This window comes from Pungitius pungitius, chromosome 15 (assembly GCF_949316345.1).
Source record: "Pungitius pungitius chromosome 15, fPunPun2.1, whole genome shotgun sequence".
Taxonomy (NCBI): domain Eukaryota; kingdom Metazoa; phylum Chordata; class Actinopteri; order Perciformes; family Gasterosteidae; genus Pungitius; species Pungitius pungitius.
Window position 1 is genome coordinate 4,562,649 of NC_084914.1, and position 16,287 is coordinate 4,578,935.

The following is a 16,287-nucleotide window of genomic DNA, read 5'->3' on the forward strand; positions in this document are numbered from 1 at the left end:
CCTTTCAGAACAACAATGGCATTTTCACTGATTTACGGTATTAATTTGTACACTCTAACGTTATATATTCGTTTCTTAGTACCGCAAATGTTTCATAGATGTGTATCATAGGAAATGTTTCCATTGGCGTGTGGTTTTGGCGTGTTAGTATTTCTGATATTAAAAGTGAAAAAACACGGATGCACGTGACTGTCACATGATGGACTGTGACGTCGTGTTGTAGTCAGTCAGCTGCTCGCACAAGGCAACCGAGTGAGTAACTTAACCTAGATGAGTAAACGTTACCTACGTTATTGACTATCAGTAATATGTAACGTCATACATATATTTTAGAAATCGTGTCGTTAAGGTTGGTGGGATTGACGTTGTCTCTGCAACGGTTGTCATATTTTCACACGGTGACCGAATGTATGCGATGCTATGTTAGCGCAGCTAGCTTAGGTTAGCATCATCCTCTTATTTTGCTACTGCTACTGCTTAGCTTACTGCGCGTCCTATTTGTCTTCTCTTTACGTCCTAATTATTCAATTCAAACGTATGAGTTATGTGTGCGTTGTATTTAGCTACAGACCGTAACAGGATTTAATGTTAGCGTATAGGCACTGCGTTGCTTAATGTCAGTAAGACCCGTGATGTCATGTCGTGACATTGGGTGAAGTTAGTTAACGTTATAACGTTAACGTAGTTCTCTATGACCTAACGTTAGCCCCACTGCTAACTAACGTTAGCGTGTTCTGTTTCAGCTGCTGGGCTGCCGCCTTTGTAGTTAACGTTATATCATTTCAATTGACGCTTGTTGAACACTGTAGGTAAAGGGAAATCCAATGTAATATCTTCATTTCTTATCACAGCTCTGTAGCAGCCAGCTAGCCAAACCAGTTTTATTACCAGTATCCGGCGTCCTATTGTTGACTAATAAGTGATTAACGTGCGCATTTTCAACTTCTGCACATCACCAGGCCATCACCTGTGACATTGCCTCTGACGCTGAGTCAGTGTGCTGATGCTCACTCAGTTGTTTTTGTTTTTCCTGCAGGTGGAGTTTCATTTGCTTACATATATATATACTGTAGTGGATATAATTGCAGGATGGATATCCGCGGCGCTGTGGACGCTGCAGTTCCCACCAACATCATTGCTGCTAAGGCGGCAGAGGTGCGGGCCAATCAGGTCAACTGGCAGTCCTACCTGCAGTGAGTACAATAGTATATTATACATCACGTTAATGTATTACTCATTGGACACTCGGCCAGCTGCATCTGTCCTGTACGTGACGCAAACGGCATCTTCCACAAAGTCTTTCTGTCTTTCTGTCCAAACGTATTATATATGTATTGAGATTATGGTAGTATGGTTTTTACGCTTCTACCTCATTTCTTTACATTCATTTTCCACAAGATTTACATTACAATTAAGTTAAGATCTCATTAAATCAATCTTTCTGGAAGCATCAGTGTAATAAATGCGACCAAGTAAGTCAATTTCAAAGCAGCTCTTCTCCGCCTCCTGTGTTGTGATTCACTGTCTTGGGTGCTACTTCCTCTTTTACACTGCGGATCGGTCTTGTGACTCACATTATCACTTCTACAAATCATCTGTCTGCTTGATTCCTTGTCACATTTAGTTTGGACGTCTCACTATGACTGCCGTCCTCCATGTAATATCCGTGGTGTATTTTTTATTTACTAGAACATGTGGTATTTACGGGTTAATTGCCATTATTGTGCGAGCTGCTCTTGCAATTACAAGCAGCATTCTAGTGACAAGGCAAAGCCCAGTCAGAGAGTCGTGTACGTTGTACATCTTGCTCCAATGGCAAAGGAAGTGTTTAAATGCCTCATAATTAATCATTGCCATTCACTATCTTAATCGGTCATTTCTGGCATTTGTTGTTCATGGTCAAGGTCAAGGCATGTTGCAGTAGTATTTTTCTTTAATGGCTTGATGACTTATCTTGCAGGAGTCAGATGATCTCAGTAGAGGACTGTGAATTCATCAAGAAATTTGAAGTGGCCAACTCTGAGGAGAAGCAGGTCATCCTTACCAATGAAGGACATCAGGTATTACTTTAAAGATGTTTTTCAAATTGACATTTAGCCCAAAACCTCACACATTCGGGTGACAGGTTGCACAAAGAAGATAAATAATGGCATTGCTGCAAAAAAGGACCGGTATCTTCCATCATTGTTTGCTTTTAGATTCACAGAAGCTTATATTTTCTGATTTACCTTTATGCTTATTTACTGTGAGTTAGTTCTTTATTTATTCAATTGGTGCTGTGTCTTTCTGACTGTGTATGTTTGTTTTTGCTCAGTGTGCAAAGACCTTCTTGAGCCTGATGGCCCACATCTCCAAGGAGCAAACAGTGCAGTACATCCTGACTCTGATTGACGACACTCTGCAGGTACACACCCACTTTCTTTTGCAATCCATTCCATTATATATTTGTTCATTTAATGACACAAAGGGATAGAAGGATTGTGTTCCATGCTGCCAATCAATTGCTCCAGCTTTACACAAAATAACTCTTAAACTGTAGGAGCTCATCGACAATCTCAATTAATTTCTGTCTCAGGAGAATCACCAGCGGGTCAGCATCTTCTTTGACTATGCCAAAAAGACGAAGAACACCGCCTGGTCCTACTTTCTTCCAATGCTGAATCGGCAGGACCTTTTTACCGTCCACATGGTTAGTGAAGAATTTTTAGTATTCTATGCAGGTGTTTTTCAGAGTCCTATCACAAAGCAAGGTTTGCCTGCAATATTACTGTTGTTTGTGGCTGTCAAAACCCAGGGAAACCTTTACTACTGCTAAATGTTTGCAACTCATTAAACAAGATATTTGCACAGTGGGATGGGATCCACGTGGGGAAACATCTCAGGCTATGCATAAATCAGTAGCGCAATGTGGTATTTTTCAATTGCTAAAATCCATAATTCATCAAAAATTATAAGAGGCTGAATAGAAAGCAGGAAATCATATCTTTGCAGATAAGATTGTGTATTCTATTAGATGTTTCTCAGACACCATTTTTCTCAGATATTACTTTCTAATCAAAGGAAGGCATCAATAATGACTTAAAAATCAACCTTCTCTTTTTCCTCCAAAACAGGCTATAAATGTAATGATTTCTTCATGCCGCCCTTTTAAGATAAAGGTTGACCACCCAATTAGGTACTGAGTACTGCTATAGGTCACCCACAGCTTAATTAGAAACACCAGCCAGATGGCATCCAACGGGTGGGCATAATGTGACACAGCACTTTAGCGCACTCCAACTGTCCTGCTGACTCTTTTTTTTTTTTCAAATGATTGCCTCGATATTTCAACACATCCCATCTTGGCAAGGAAGATATTTCATACAGACTTTGTTATGGTCTCATCAAAGGGCACAGGAAGCACTATAAAAATCATGTGACAGGTGATGTGGCTTCAGTCATTTTTTTGCACTTAGATGAGGTTGGAAATTATGTCTTCATTTATTGTCAGTATTCTGGTGCGGTTGTAGGACCTTATGAAACAGATTGAAGTACGTATATTTGTTCCGTTCGCTCTTCTTTATTCCTCCCAGGAATTTTAATGAAAGATGCTCTAATGCTTGCTATGTGGTGTTTTTCTCAGTGCACTCAATTACGGCCTTGCTTCACATTTCTGCTGTTAAAAGACTTTCATGGAAGACAACAACAACAAGGATTTAAAGTCTCCTCCTTCCTTTATTAGGCGGCGAGGATCATCGCTAAGCTCGCTGCTTGGGGCCGCGATCTGATGGAAGGAAGCGATCTGAACTACTACTTCAACTGGATCAAAAGCCAACTCAGTTCACAGGTATGTGCATCCGCTCTTATGGTGTTTCTAAAACATCCCGTAATGTATAAATGTCAAACCGCCACCGGAGACATTGTTTTTGAAGTATTATTTCTGATGAAAAATGGTATTAGTCATGTCAGGGGTTATTTATTTCTCACCTGCTGAGCTTCAAGAGACGTTAGTTTCTTCTTTTTAGAGAAAGTGGAACTCCTTCAGTTTTCTTCTGAAGGGTTAAATATCTTATCCAAACAAATTAGTGTTCCTGTAATGACATTATATTTTCTGGGCTCGTGGTGAAAACCTTGTCTGTATGCAGGCCTGTTAGACCTTGAGAAATGTTGATAAGCGCTGCACCGTGGGGGCTGACTTTGCCTTGGCAGTTGAATGCAGCAAAGAATGGGCCGATTAAACACCTGAATATTGATTCACAGCTTCTTTTGTTCTCTGGCATTGCACGCCGATATTTCCAAAACATCCGGAGGTGTTCTTCGGCTCAGATATAGTCATGTTTTTGTCATCCTCTCTGTTTTGTTTTTAGACATTCTATGTTCTTGAGCTATAACAGCTTCTTGAAAATGATGTTTTAGCATGAATTGCCCTTCCTCAACAGCCAGTGAGCATCCAATGCCACGCGTGGTGATGCTTAGCTCCGCAGGCACTGCACCCGGGGGTTGAAAGCGTTGCATTGTGAAAAATTGTGCACCTTTTTTTGTTTTTGTTTTGTTTTATCTCTCATTAGAACCTACATGGTACAGGTCCAGAAGCATGCTCAGGAGCGGCAACTATTTCCCCCAGTGAAGTGAGTATGAGTGAAGTGCGTCCTCTGGGTCACTTTGGCGCTTCGGAGAGAACAAACGCCACTTTTTCTTTTTTTTTTTGCGAGCTGGCATCTGTCAGGTGTCACTGGACTTTCACAACTTCTCTTTACATGCTTGATCTCTCCCACCCTGTTGTTGCATTCCAGTTGTTCATGAATAATTGCAGAATGTTGGAGTCCTGAGGGATTACCCACTGAGACAGCATGGCGTTTGCTGCCACCGATTTGGTTTTGACAGGAGACATTGCATGCAGTGAGCCCCGTCTCCTTAACGCCGTAGAGTGCATGACGAAACCGCTTTTCCTCTGCGTTAGGATAAGAAGGGGCACAGCAGCGGCAGGCTACCACTTTATGTCACTCACTTTGTCGAGCGTAGCGCCGTCATTCTGAGAAGTGGGCTCAGGGATCTATTGACACGAGTGCTATCTGATAATCGGACGTCATCTTTTCTTCTGCATTTTCAGCCCGGTTACCTTCACTCCTCCACTCTTCTGTCCTCACTGCTGCCCCTGTTCCTCTCGCCGGACCTCTTTGCTCTTCTCCACTCTCTGTTTATTAATGGATTAATGTGATCTAATTTCTCCTCTCTGCTTCTTCCACTCTAATCTCAATTTACATTATTCAGCTCAGGTGTGATGGGGCGCTTTTCCCTGCTATTGCTTTGTATCGTACCTTCGGGTCCGTAAACTAGCATGTGTTGACGTGAAATACTGAAGATTGCATGTGCGATGGTTTTTGGGACTGGCCTTCTTCCATGTGCTGTATCTGCTTGTCAACTACCGCACTAATTGCACTAATTGTACTTGACCTTTTCAACACGCGTTTGTTTCCCTAATTACACAGCTACGGCTGCGCGACGCTTGTGTTTGAGTCCGTGTTCGCCTCTTCCTCTGCAGAGCTCTCAGTACGTCCAGTGCGTGGCGGGGTGCCTGCAGCTGATGCTGAGGCTGAATGAGTACAGGTTCACCTGGGTGCAGGCTGATGGCGTCAACTGGTGAGTGAAAGTTTTATTTATCTATTTATTTTTTGTTTGACAGTAGAGAGTTGACAGTGGGGGGCAACTTTGCTTACAGCAAGTACAGCAAAGAGCAAAAATAGCACTACCTTTTGTCGTCATCAACAAACTCATTTCTCAAGACCGCAATGAGGAAAAAGAAGACAGAATCTAGAGGATCAACCTCGGAGGTTCATAGCTGGTAACAGGATCATTTTTTCTTTTAAAAGCCAATTACTGCTGGAATAGAAAGACGTGATGTACCTGTTAGTGCCCTTTTCAAAGAGGTAAATGTCCGTCCCCGTGGAAGCAAAATCAACTCTCAAGTGCACTGAGATGGCAGAGCTTTGGCTCTGATGTGGGACACATATTGACCCTTTGTGACTCTTTAATCTTACCAAAAATCTATTTGTGTTAAAGCTTCAAAGAGCCGCAACTTTCAGTCAAATTTAGGTGCAACATTTGCATTTGTTCATCATACAAATTGTTCATAAATCTTTCACTTGTTTACATGTTTCTTTCTCGACAGAGCTTTGTGAAACCAGGCGTACGGCTTAATTCAATTCCTATTTTATTTTGTAGATTCACGAGTGCCACATCTCTGCACTTAGCTGCTATTTTTCAAATGCGTGACTCGTTGTGTGGCTGTGGTCATTAGCACTCTGTATTTTGAGCCGCTCTTCCTCTATTCTCTTTATCTTTATTCCTCTTTATCAGGCATAATGGATGGCACACAGCTGTGAAAGCCAACCTATTAGACATTTGGTAGATGTGTTTGGGTTCTTTGCCCAGCACTTCAGTTTTTTTGTTTGTTTTTTTTTTTGCGTTTTTAGGGGTTTTTTTCTTCATGAATTGATATTTTGTTTTCTATTCAAGCATCACAGCAGTGCTGAGCAACAAGTGTGGCTTCCAGCTCCAGTACCAGATGGTCTTCTGCGTGTGGCTCCTGGCCTTCAGTCCCCAGCTCTGTGAGCAGCTGAGACGCTACAACGTCGTGCCGGCACTGTCCGACATCCTCCAGGAGTCCGTCAAGGAGAAGGTCACTCGAATCATTCTGGCTGCCTTCAGGGTACGTGGAGAAGTTTTAGGAACCTATTTAAAATATTTTTAACTGTAAATGAGGTCAAACGGCAGATTGTCACGAAAGTTTGGAGACTACTGGTCTAAAGTATTTTTGGAAAGCCATAGAGATCTTTTTTTTCTTTTTTTTAAATTGCTTTGAAAAGTTCCATGGCCATGTTTTCATGCAATCCCTTTTAGAACGCTATTGGACAACATTGCATTTCAATTAGTCTGTGTTCTCTATCTCAACAAGAGCAAAGTAAAGTGACAACCGATGAGGCAACCCATAAAACAACAAAGCCCATAAAAGATCCATGAATCCATTTTATGAGGAGGCTGCCCTTTCATCTACTTACTGTGATTGAGGATTTAATCTATGTTTAAATCTGTTTAGAGCTCCTTTCTGGACTCGCTCTGTTGGTTTGGGTTTGTGCCCGGTTACGAACTCCAGATATTCTACCCTGACAAAACGTAATTAACGGCAGAGGCCCCATTTATTCCCATGCCGCGTGGCTTTGAGTCTGCGACTTTTATTGCATTATAACCCACGCGTTACATTCAGCCTGGGGAGCAATTAGAGGATAGGTGTCTTGCTCAGGGACACTTCGACATGGCACATGGGGCAGCCGGGATTTGAACCGGGTTTACTTTACTGTTTAAGAAGCTTTTTATGTTCTCTTTAACCCCTTCTAGTGAAAAAAGCTTTTGACATTTAGTTAAATCGAATACAATGCATTTGTTATTCGTGTTAGTGCATAGACAGTAATAATTTAAAATTATAATATATAATAACAACAAACGAGCCCATTTGACCTTGTGGTAAGCCGTTTTTATCGGTCAAGCGGATGGTTTTCCACGGCGTGCTGCGGTATCTGCATGCTCTACGTGCTGCGGTATCTGCATGCTCTACGTGCTGCGGTATCTGCATGCTCTACGTGCTGCGGTATCTGCATGCTCTACGTGCTGCGGTATCTGCATGCTCTACGTGTTGCGGTATCTGCATGCTCTACGTGCTGCGGTATCTGCATGCTCTACGTGCTGCGGTATCTGCATGCTCTACGTGTTGCGGTATCTGCATGCTCTACGTGCTGCGGTATATGCATGCTCTACGTGCTGCGGTATCTGCATGCTCTACGTGCTGCGGTATCTGCATGCTCTACGTGCTGCGGTATATGCATGCTCTACGTGCTGCGGTATCTGCATGCTCTACGTGTTGCGGTATCTGCATGCTCTACGTGCTGCGGTATCTGCATGCTCTACGTGCTGCGGTATCTGCATGCTCTAAGTGTTGAGGTAGAGTCATCGAGCGTGCACAGAGCGAGCAGAGAAGCCTCGTTCGGGAGGAAGCACTCCTGCCCCACGAGCACAGACGCGGTTCTGCCAGCACGGGGTACTCACAATCTGAACCCCCCGCTGTCCGCTTTCATCTCGACCACGCCGCACTCGCTTTTTTTTTTTAAAGATGACTTTGAAGACGGGGATGGAGTAGACTGTAGCTGGCGGGGGACCAGTAGTCATGATCATCAGGCAAACGCATTAAGGGAAACCTTCCCACTCACAGAGGCGATCCCGTGAAGCATGCTGACCTTCAGTCTGGAGCCCGGTTCTATCGTCGGTCCTCGGTCCAATCCCTTCGTCTGCATTCAACCATACTTGGATTAGATTCCTGTTTTATTTGTATGGCAGTGCTTGATTCACTCCCCAAACGACACGGCGAGAGGGCGTGGGTGATGTAGCCCGCTACTTGCCTCCAGTTTTGTCTCCATTTGGCCTCCAGCTAACACTTTGACGCCGTCGGTTCTTTAGCAATAAAGCGATCCGTCGAACATCAAACAAAGTGCAGCTTTGAATAAATGTGAATTTTTTCAAATGAGAAGCCTCGGTGATGTTCTAACTCCTCATAACCAGACAGCCTCAGCTTGCTCGCTCCCCGGCACAATGGCGTGGTGATCGCCTTTTGATTACATGATTGAAACATGAGCGCAGCGGGGGGGGGGGGGCTGGCGCTGGCGCTGATTTTCAAACCGCAACTTCACCGACGGCACTTAGGGTTGCTTGTGTTTCATTTAGCCTTCCAGTGTCCCCGGGATGACTACCGTGGACCTGTCTTTTGTTTACTGGGAGGAATTGTTTTGAGAATATTTGTGCTGTATTATGTTTGCCTCAAAAGACTGCGTGTCTTCGTCGTCGTCGTCTTCGTCCCCCCCCCAAAAAAAGCTAACTCATCACGCCTCTCAGGCCAGCACAGCTGTCACATCAAGCGTTCGTGGATGTGACAGAAAGGGGCCCTTGTTTTTAATTGGTGGGAGAAGTTGGTGGTTTGGTTCGAACTGATATGTTGCAGCTAATTAAAAGCCTGCCGTGCAGCGGAGGGCGATTCTGAGACGACTGAGCGCTGAGTGGGTTTCCCCTCCGGGGCTTCAACTCAGCTGAGTGCGTTTGACGTTGCGTGAGGGGAGCCGTGTTTTTGCCTCGTGCTGCTTGTAAAGTGTCATCATCCAGATTTTGAGGAAGTGGGGATTGTCAGATGTAGTAGGGCATTTTCCTTTTTACAGAACGATTTAAAAAAAAAAAAAAAAAAGATCCCATTTAGTTCTCAGGGTTGCTGTTTTCCCTAACGGCCTAATTATGTAAATGATCTTCTCGCCACATGGGACAAAGCAATTCTTACTTAAATTAAGCGCACCATCTGGGAGACCTTGAACACATCCTCAAAGGCAGCACCGCTCCTAATGTGATGTGTTTTGCCTCAACTTCAGTCAGGAAATAACTTTTTGGAGAAACACATTCAATCCTGCTGCAGAAAAAAATATAAATTTCAGCACAATGCTTTCAAATGCCGCAACAATTTGCTTATTTGCTCCATTTTAGAAGCATTTATTTTGCAAAATATATATTTGTAGTAAGTTGTGGATATGTTCCCAGTTGCTCAGGGTAACATTTAAAATATTAGGTGGGTTTCTTCGATCTCGGGCCCGCTGCTGAAGCTTTTCTCTTGTGTTCCTCAAATGTCACCAACGGGTCATTTCCTCCATCGCGGCAAACCGGGTTCCTTTGTCCAGATATTTTGGTTCACAGAAATCGCTTTCCCAATACTTTCCCTCGGCATTCATTCCCCTCACACGTCAATCGCAAACACCTGGGATTGATTCCTGGGCCAAGATGCTCGTAACCTGTTGCTAGTGGGGAAGAGAGGGGGAGTATGGGGGGAGCACCAAGTGTTCATTACAGGTACAATTTGTGATATTTTATCATCTTTTATCGAGTTTTAATTGAATGAATTGCACACACTTTTCCATGTATTTTTCAACGTTTCTTTTGATATCATATATACTTCAGATATCCTAATATAGATATGAGACTTTAGCATGGACAGTTTTGCATGACTGCCGTTTCTTGTTTTCTTTCAGATTCTGTCGAGTTGACTGGAAAAGTAAACGTGCAACATCTGTTCCTCACCCTGTTGTTGTTGTTTTTGACAGAATCTCCTGGAGAAGTCCGGGGAGAAGGAGACTCTTCAGGAGTACGCCCTGGCCATGATTCAGTGCAAGGTGCTGAAGCAGCTGGAGAACCTCGAACAGCAGAAGTACGACGACGAGGACATCACCGAGGACATCAAGTTCCTGCTGGAGAAGCTGGGAGAGAGCGTGCAGGATCTCAGGTACCCGGTCGGCGCCGTTCCTTTTACTAACCACGGACCATTCAGCCATGAGTGTTTCAATGCAAAAGCATTGGAATATTCTGGAAAAGGAACTGGAACAAATCTTTCAGTGACCTCCAGACGATTTGTGAAGGGTTTTTACATCGTTGTAAGCAACGCATTCATGAACTGTGACTGTTTTTTTTTTTTTTTACCCACAGTTCGTTTGATGAGTACAGCTCTGAACTCAAGTCCGGCCGCCTGGAGTGGAGTCCTGTGCACAAGTCTGAGAAGTTCTGGCGCGAGAACGCCGTCCGCCTGAACGAGAAGAACTACGAGCTGCTCAAGTAAGATTTTGTGCTGCAACATTTATAACCAGAAGCGTGATGTCAGATGATTGCCTTCATTTTTAAAACAAAAATACAGATTAAGTCTTGAATTTGGATAGAAGTTCTCTCTGGTCACTGATTGGAGACACTGGTAACCTCCGGTCTGAAAGGCCACAGACTCGCCCGCATCATGTCTGATGATTGCAATGGATTTATATCTTCATATCATCATTGTCTCATCACTGAGCCTTCTGATCAAATGCATCGATCAGAGAACATTTCATTTCCCAGCAACTCTTCCAGTTTTTAATTCTAGGTCTTCCCTCCTGCATTTTTAGTCATCATCAAATAAAAGTCACTATTTCGGTGCTTTTTCCTGTAAAACTTTTATTTTTAAGTGGCGAAATCAGCCAACTCAACTCAACCCAGCTTGACCTCTGCTGTGCTCCCACCCTGAATTTCCACCTCACGTCCCTGTGTTCTCTTCAAGAGAGGGACTCTCTGTTTGTGGAAATATGATATATCCTACAGTTGAATTGTCTGGATCAATGTCCACTTTAATGCAAGACCAGACCTGCTCACCACACCGGCAGATGGGATCCCAATGTGAGCGAGATCTGATCTCAGGACGCACAGACTTGACAGTCATTACATCCTGGCGTGATCGGACGGCGTCACCACGGCCTCTGTTATTGGTTCAGGCGTCATATCGGCTTAAATTAGCCTCTTCATTCGCCCGAGTCCCCCGTCTCACCCACGCTTTGTCCCGCTTTGACCCCAGAAGGCTCACATATTCAGACTGCTTTTGTTGTTGGGTTCCTCAACATTAAAGCTACATTAACCTTAGCTTTCAGACAGGTCAGTGCATTTCTACATCAGACACTTTTTCAGTGAACAAAATCTCAGCTAATCTATTTACTTTCAATGAAAAGTCTTTGTTTTGAAACTTCTTAGAAATGCAATCAGCCTATTGATGATTATTTCATCTCCTTTTCTTGTATAGGATCTTGACGAGGCTCTTGGAGGTGTCTGATGATCCTCAGGTCATTGCAGTGGCAGCTCACGATGTTGGAGAATATGTGCGGCATTACCCACGTGGCAAACGGTAGGGCCTGCTGCTATGGAAACAATTCCATATGTAACATTACCCGTGATCCTATACTTAAAAATAATGCTCTTTTCTCTGGCAAACAGCATTTACTGCTTTGTAAAATTCACTGTCTGTTCTCTTTCCTCTTCAAAGCACTATATCCTTTCCTAAGGGCAGTCACCCTTCATTAGATACATAGAACATTTCTGTCGCGCTGGTTTCAATTACCTGGTGCCGGAGCACCAAGTGACCTAAAATGTGAAAATAGTCCCTGTTATCATTGTTCCTCCCATTTTCAGGGTGATTGAGCAGCTGGGTGGAAAACAGCTAGTGATGAATCACATGCACCACGAGGACCAGCTCGTCCGCTACAACGCCCTGTTGGCTGTGCAGAAGCTCATGGTCCACAACTGGTAGGGACGCATTCGTAGCGCCGCTGATATCCTGCATTCACGTGTTTCACGCACAGTTTGAGTCAATCCAGGCCTTCTGAAATCCAATAACGACTCCTACATGTGCATGTAAAGGATTGAGTGCTCTGCACACTGTGGCATGTATTTTAATTTATTTTGGCCGATTAGACGTCCGATTAGGTTGAATTTGGGCATTGGCATGCTGAAGGATACGTAGGGTTGATGGACTGTATACTGATAAGATTGATAAAACTCATAATTTTCTCCGACAAAGGAGATTCAAAGAGCTCAATCTGTGCACGTCCACTCGGTCCTACCAAAGACGAGCTGAGATGTTTGTGTTTATTACATCAATATTATATACGGTTTAAATGTGTGAATATAAAACATTGACCAGCTCGATTCATTAAAAACTAAATAGGAATCCTTATGTCACGTGTTTTTGGAAAGAAACAATATATATATATATAAATGAATGTAAGTCTTTTTTTCACTTAAAAATGCTCTGATAAAACTATCACAAATTCCACATGCTTTGCTTTAATGGTGTAATGGTTTAAAGGCTCCACTCGTCACGTTTTGTCAGAGCTACTCTACCTGTCCGTTATGGCCGTGTGTCTCTTGGGACTACCGCATTGCTCGGAAACACTAAAGATCATCAAGCGAAAAGAAAAAAAAAAGTGAAAATGTGTTTGTCTTGCTGCCACTATCTGAAAACGCACTCTACTCCCTGAGCGACTGTGGCAGGAGGTGTTGTGTCTGTTGTCATAGTGTAGTGCTGTTTTCGTACCTAAGTCCTGTGTAAACGGTGCGGTCGCTGAAGTGCAGCACAGAAGGTTTTCAGTGTGGAGACAAAGGAGCGAGACCTCAACCTGAAGTCTGCAACTTCTCCTTCAAGACAGATCTGATCTGAATCTTTTATCACATCTTGAGGCTGAAGAGTCCAATGAGCGTTTGACCAAAACAGAAAAGCAAATGCTGGGTAAATCGCATGATTTTTCGTTATTTTGAGGGATATTTTCCTGGGTTTTTGTTTTTTTGCTACCTAAAAGCATCTCGCTGAACAGGAAAGGCACCGAAATCCCACCTGAAGACGTATTCTTCTTCTTCCTCTTCGTTCGTGGAGGAAATAGTCCCGCGCCGGCGTTCGTGTCGGTTTTCCCGTCTTATGTTTGGGCTGCTTTTCACTGCCGGTTAGTTTGCATCGAGGGGCCCCACCTTCGCTGTTGTTTTCCGTCGGAAAGTCTTCTCTTCCTCACTTAAGGAAGGCCCTGCTGTCATGACAACGGCACAGATGAACGTGGGACTGGAGACTCTTCTCGTAATCGTGATTTAAAGTTCGTGGAAGTGGTGATAGAATGTATCAGTTGCTGGTTTAAGAGTCTGGATCCTCAGCGTACAGACGGAAGCGCGCTCCTTTCCGCTAGAGCTCCCATGGAAATTGCGTCATGTCATGTTTAGAAGGCCTTTCATGCACTTGACTAATGGGGACCGAGAAATACCCAGAATCATGCTGGAGCTCACCAAACACTATTACGAGTCAGAGAGGGAGTTTTGTAGAGGCTTTTAAAAAAGGTATTTCCCTCTCCAGTCCTCATTTTACTGAAGTCATCACTCCACCTAATCAAATAAGCTCCATTCTGCAGGTAGATTTGACCGTTTTATTCAAACACTGGACGCGTTGCAGTGTCAAAATTATTACTTCCATCTTACAGTCACTCAACTTGAATACAAAACCTGTGATTATTTCTAAAGAGTCCATCGCTAAAGAGCCAGCTGTTGGTGAATGTGTTTTGCACTTGAGAAGAATGACTCAGATTTAGCTCATAGTGGCGAGTTGTTTACAACAGAGCGACCCGTCAACCCACAGCTGTACTTCAAATAGCTTTTATGTGGTTTTTGTGGTGTCCGGATTTAACTTAATGCTTTTATTGATCGTGCATTTGACCTTTTTCGTCGACTTTCGTTGACTGGTACCATCTTGTAAACCGGATAATCCGTGATTTAAGGACAAACACTATCTTGCTGCGTGTAACTTCCAGGACTCCCCTCGCTGTGCAGGCACTGCGCCGTGCAGCCGGTGCGTGCATCGCATCCCTCGCTGCAGAGGGACGAGCGAGCCTCCACAACAGTGTCTCAGCCCCCCCCCCCCAATTATTGCCATCTGCCTTTTTAATTACTCCCCGTTAAACATCTAGCTCCGACGTGCAGATGCGCTACAGGGCCGTCCTGATCACTTCATGGAACTGTGTACGTTTCTGTAGAGAGGGAATTCTTCACAAAAGTTTTCTTAGGGAACATATGACTGTTTCAAGAATCTTAAAACCCGTTGTTCCTACTAATCCGTGAAGATGCAGACCTTTGCCTTAGAAAACTCTGTTTTGTGGAGTTGAGATTTGAACCTGAGACAAAAATGGAAGTATGCAGAAAAGTACAATATGTTTTCTGCTTTCTTAAAACCTTTTAGAAGTAGGAAAGGTCAAATGAAGAAATGCAGCCAACGTGTTGCTGTGCAGATGTACTCCAATGATTTTATTGTTCAAGAAACATAATTACAGAACGTATTGGCAATTACCTCTTTCATCTCTGTCCTTCCATATGAAGCTGAACTCTAAAGCTCACTGATCACTCACTGGTGCTTTAGGTCATTCATTTTAATCTGAAAAAAAGTGTCAGGAAATCACTCATCCAAAGAAATAGTACAATCGGGGAGAGATAATCTCTGACACAGGAGTTTAAACTTTAATTCAAACAATGCTCATAATACGGTCAGAATTGTGCACAATTTAATTAAGGTTAAAAGTTTAATTATGAGCTCATTATAGATAGCGACCTTTCATGGAAACATCAAGTCAGATCGAGGGATGATGATGATTTTTCTCCCAGAACAAAAAGCTGAAACCAGCTGCAAAATAATAAGTGGTGAGCTATTGTTACCATGGGAACGCAGCCATGCTAGCGGTTTCCCTTCCTGCTTCCAGTCTTCGTGCTAAGCCAAGCTAATCAGTGCCGCCTGTAGCTTCCATCAATCTAATCTCATGCTATGTGCAAAGAAGCAATATGAATGCGTTGTGTGTGTGGTGAACTTTCTCCCTGTCGTCAGGCGGGTCGGAGTTAAAAGGCGTCTTAATTCAGCCCGAAACCATGTGATTCATTGGCCTCTCTTTCACAGGGAGTACCTGGGGAGACAGCTCCAGTCCAGCGACCAGCAGCAAGCTCCGGCCGTGGCGGCCCGCAGCTGAAGCGTGTTCGTCACCGTCTCCTGGATGTACTCTAAAAAAAAAAAAATCAGCCGTTCATTTGGTGTAATGAATTGAAAAATCCAGCGGTAGGGTTTCTCCCCCCCCCCCCCCCCCCCCCCCCCTCCTCTTCCCCCCTCTTCCATCCGCACCCTGAAATGATCCTCGATGTTACTTGATTTGACTGTCGTGCTCCGTGTCGTTGCCCTCTGGGCGAGGTGATGTGTGCTGATTGCACTGTGCGTCTGTGATAATGTACAAAAGCAAAACTTATTTAAGTCGTACCTGTAAAACCTTGTTTGTGTGTGTGTGCCCCAATAAAGATGCTGTCTATGGTGACACAGTTGTTAGCCGAGATTGGGTCCATCTTGACCTTGATGAATATCAAGATTTCTTTTTTTCCTCTTCAAGTCTGTTGTTGTCGTCGTGTTTTCTCTCATCTGCCTGCGGTCTGAAGTTGAATGTGACCTTCCGTTACTCCTCCAGTGTGCGTCTGCACTAGGGTGCAAAATCTCCTCTGGAGACATGGAGGAAAAGAAATGATTCACTCGTTACGTTTGGGTAAAAAAAGTTTGTCTAATTCTTAATTCATTTTAATAGCGTGTTTATCAGTTAAAGCTGTTTAAATGCCTTTTTTGTTTTTCCTATAAAAGGGCATCATATTTTACACATCTCTAAATATAATGATTTCCACGGCAAAACCCTCATGATGATAATGGTACCATTGGGTTGCAATAGATTGTGCAGGTATATCACAGAAGGATTCTTCTTTTTCTGTATTGCATTCTTTCAAATCGAGCTCTATTTTTGGACAAAGACGAGACGTTTAAAGGTTCTCCTGAGATGGGATTTCAAAGGGGCATTTTCATTTTAAAATGATAGATAATCAGTAGTT

At 43.5% G+C, this 16,287-nt stretch overlaps 1 protein-coding gene across 3 annotated transcripts; it reads left to right on the top strand.

Annotated features, from left to right (window-relative positions):
• The first annotated feature begins 177 nt into the window (after window positions 1-177).
• On the top strand, window positions 178-15,731 carry atp6v1h (ATPase H+ transporting V1 subunit H). Of its 3 annotated transcripts, none has more exons than XM_037457200.2 (14): window positions 178-252; window positions 1,037-1,193; window positions 1,961-2,060; window positions 2,315-2,404; window positions 2,576-2,689; window positions 3,722-3,826; window positions 4,548-4,607; window positions 5,522-5,619; window positions 6,496-6,688; window positions 10,164-10,342; window positions 10,543-10,668; window positions 11,654-11,755; window positions 12,040-12,153; window positions 15,326-15,731. In XM_037457200.2, the coding sequence occupies exons 2-14, from the start codon at window positions 1,090-1,092 to the stop codon at window positions 15,393-15,395; spliced, it is 1,455 nt and encodes a 484-aa protein (XP_037313097.2). In that variant the 5' UTR covers window positions 178-252; window positions 1,037-1,089; the 3' UTR covers window positions 15,396-15,731. The 3 variants fall into 3 exon arrangements, with proteins under 3 accessions (XP_037313097.2, XP_037313099.2, XP_037313098.2); XM_037457201.2 differs by lacking the exon at window positions 178-252 and adding an exon at window positions 270-349; XM_037457202.2 differs by lacking the exon at window positions 4,548-4,607.
• Window positions 15,732-16,287: the final 556 nt, after the last annotated feature.

Bases quoted from the DNA above. Each gene is read 5' to 3' on its own strand.
- atp6v1h (XM_037457200.2), top strand. From the start codon at position 1,090: ATGGATATCCGCGGCGCTGTGGACGCTGCAGTTCCCACCAACATCATT. The intron at 10,343-10,542 runs GTACCCGGTCGG...TTTTACCCACAG, and splicing joins GAGAGCGTGCAGGATCTCAG to TTCGTTTGATGAGTACAGCT. The intron at 12,154-15,325 runs GTAGGGACGCAT...TCTCTTTCACAG, and splicing joins AAGCTCATGGTCCACAACTG to GGAGTACCTGGGGAGACAGC.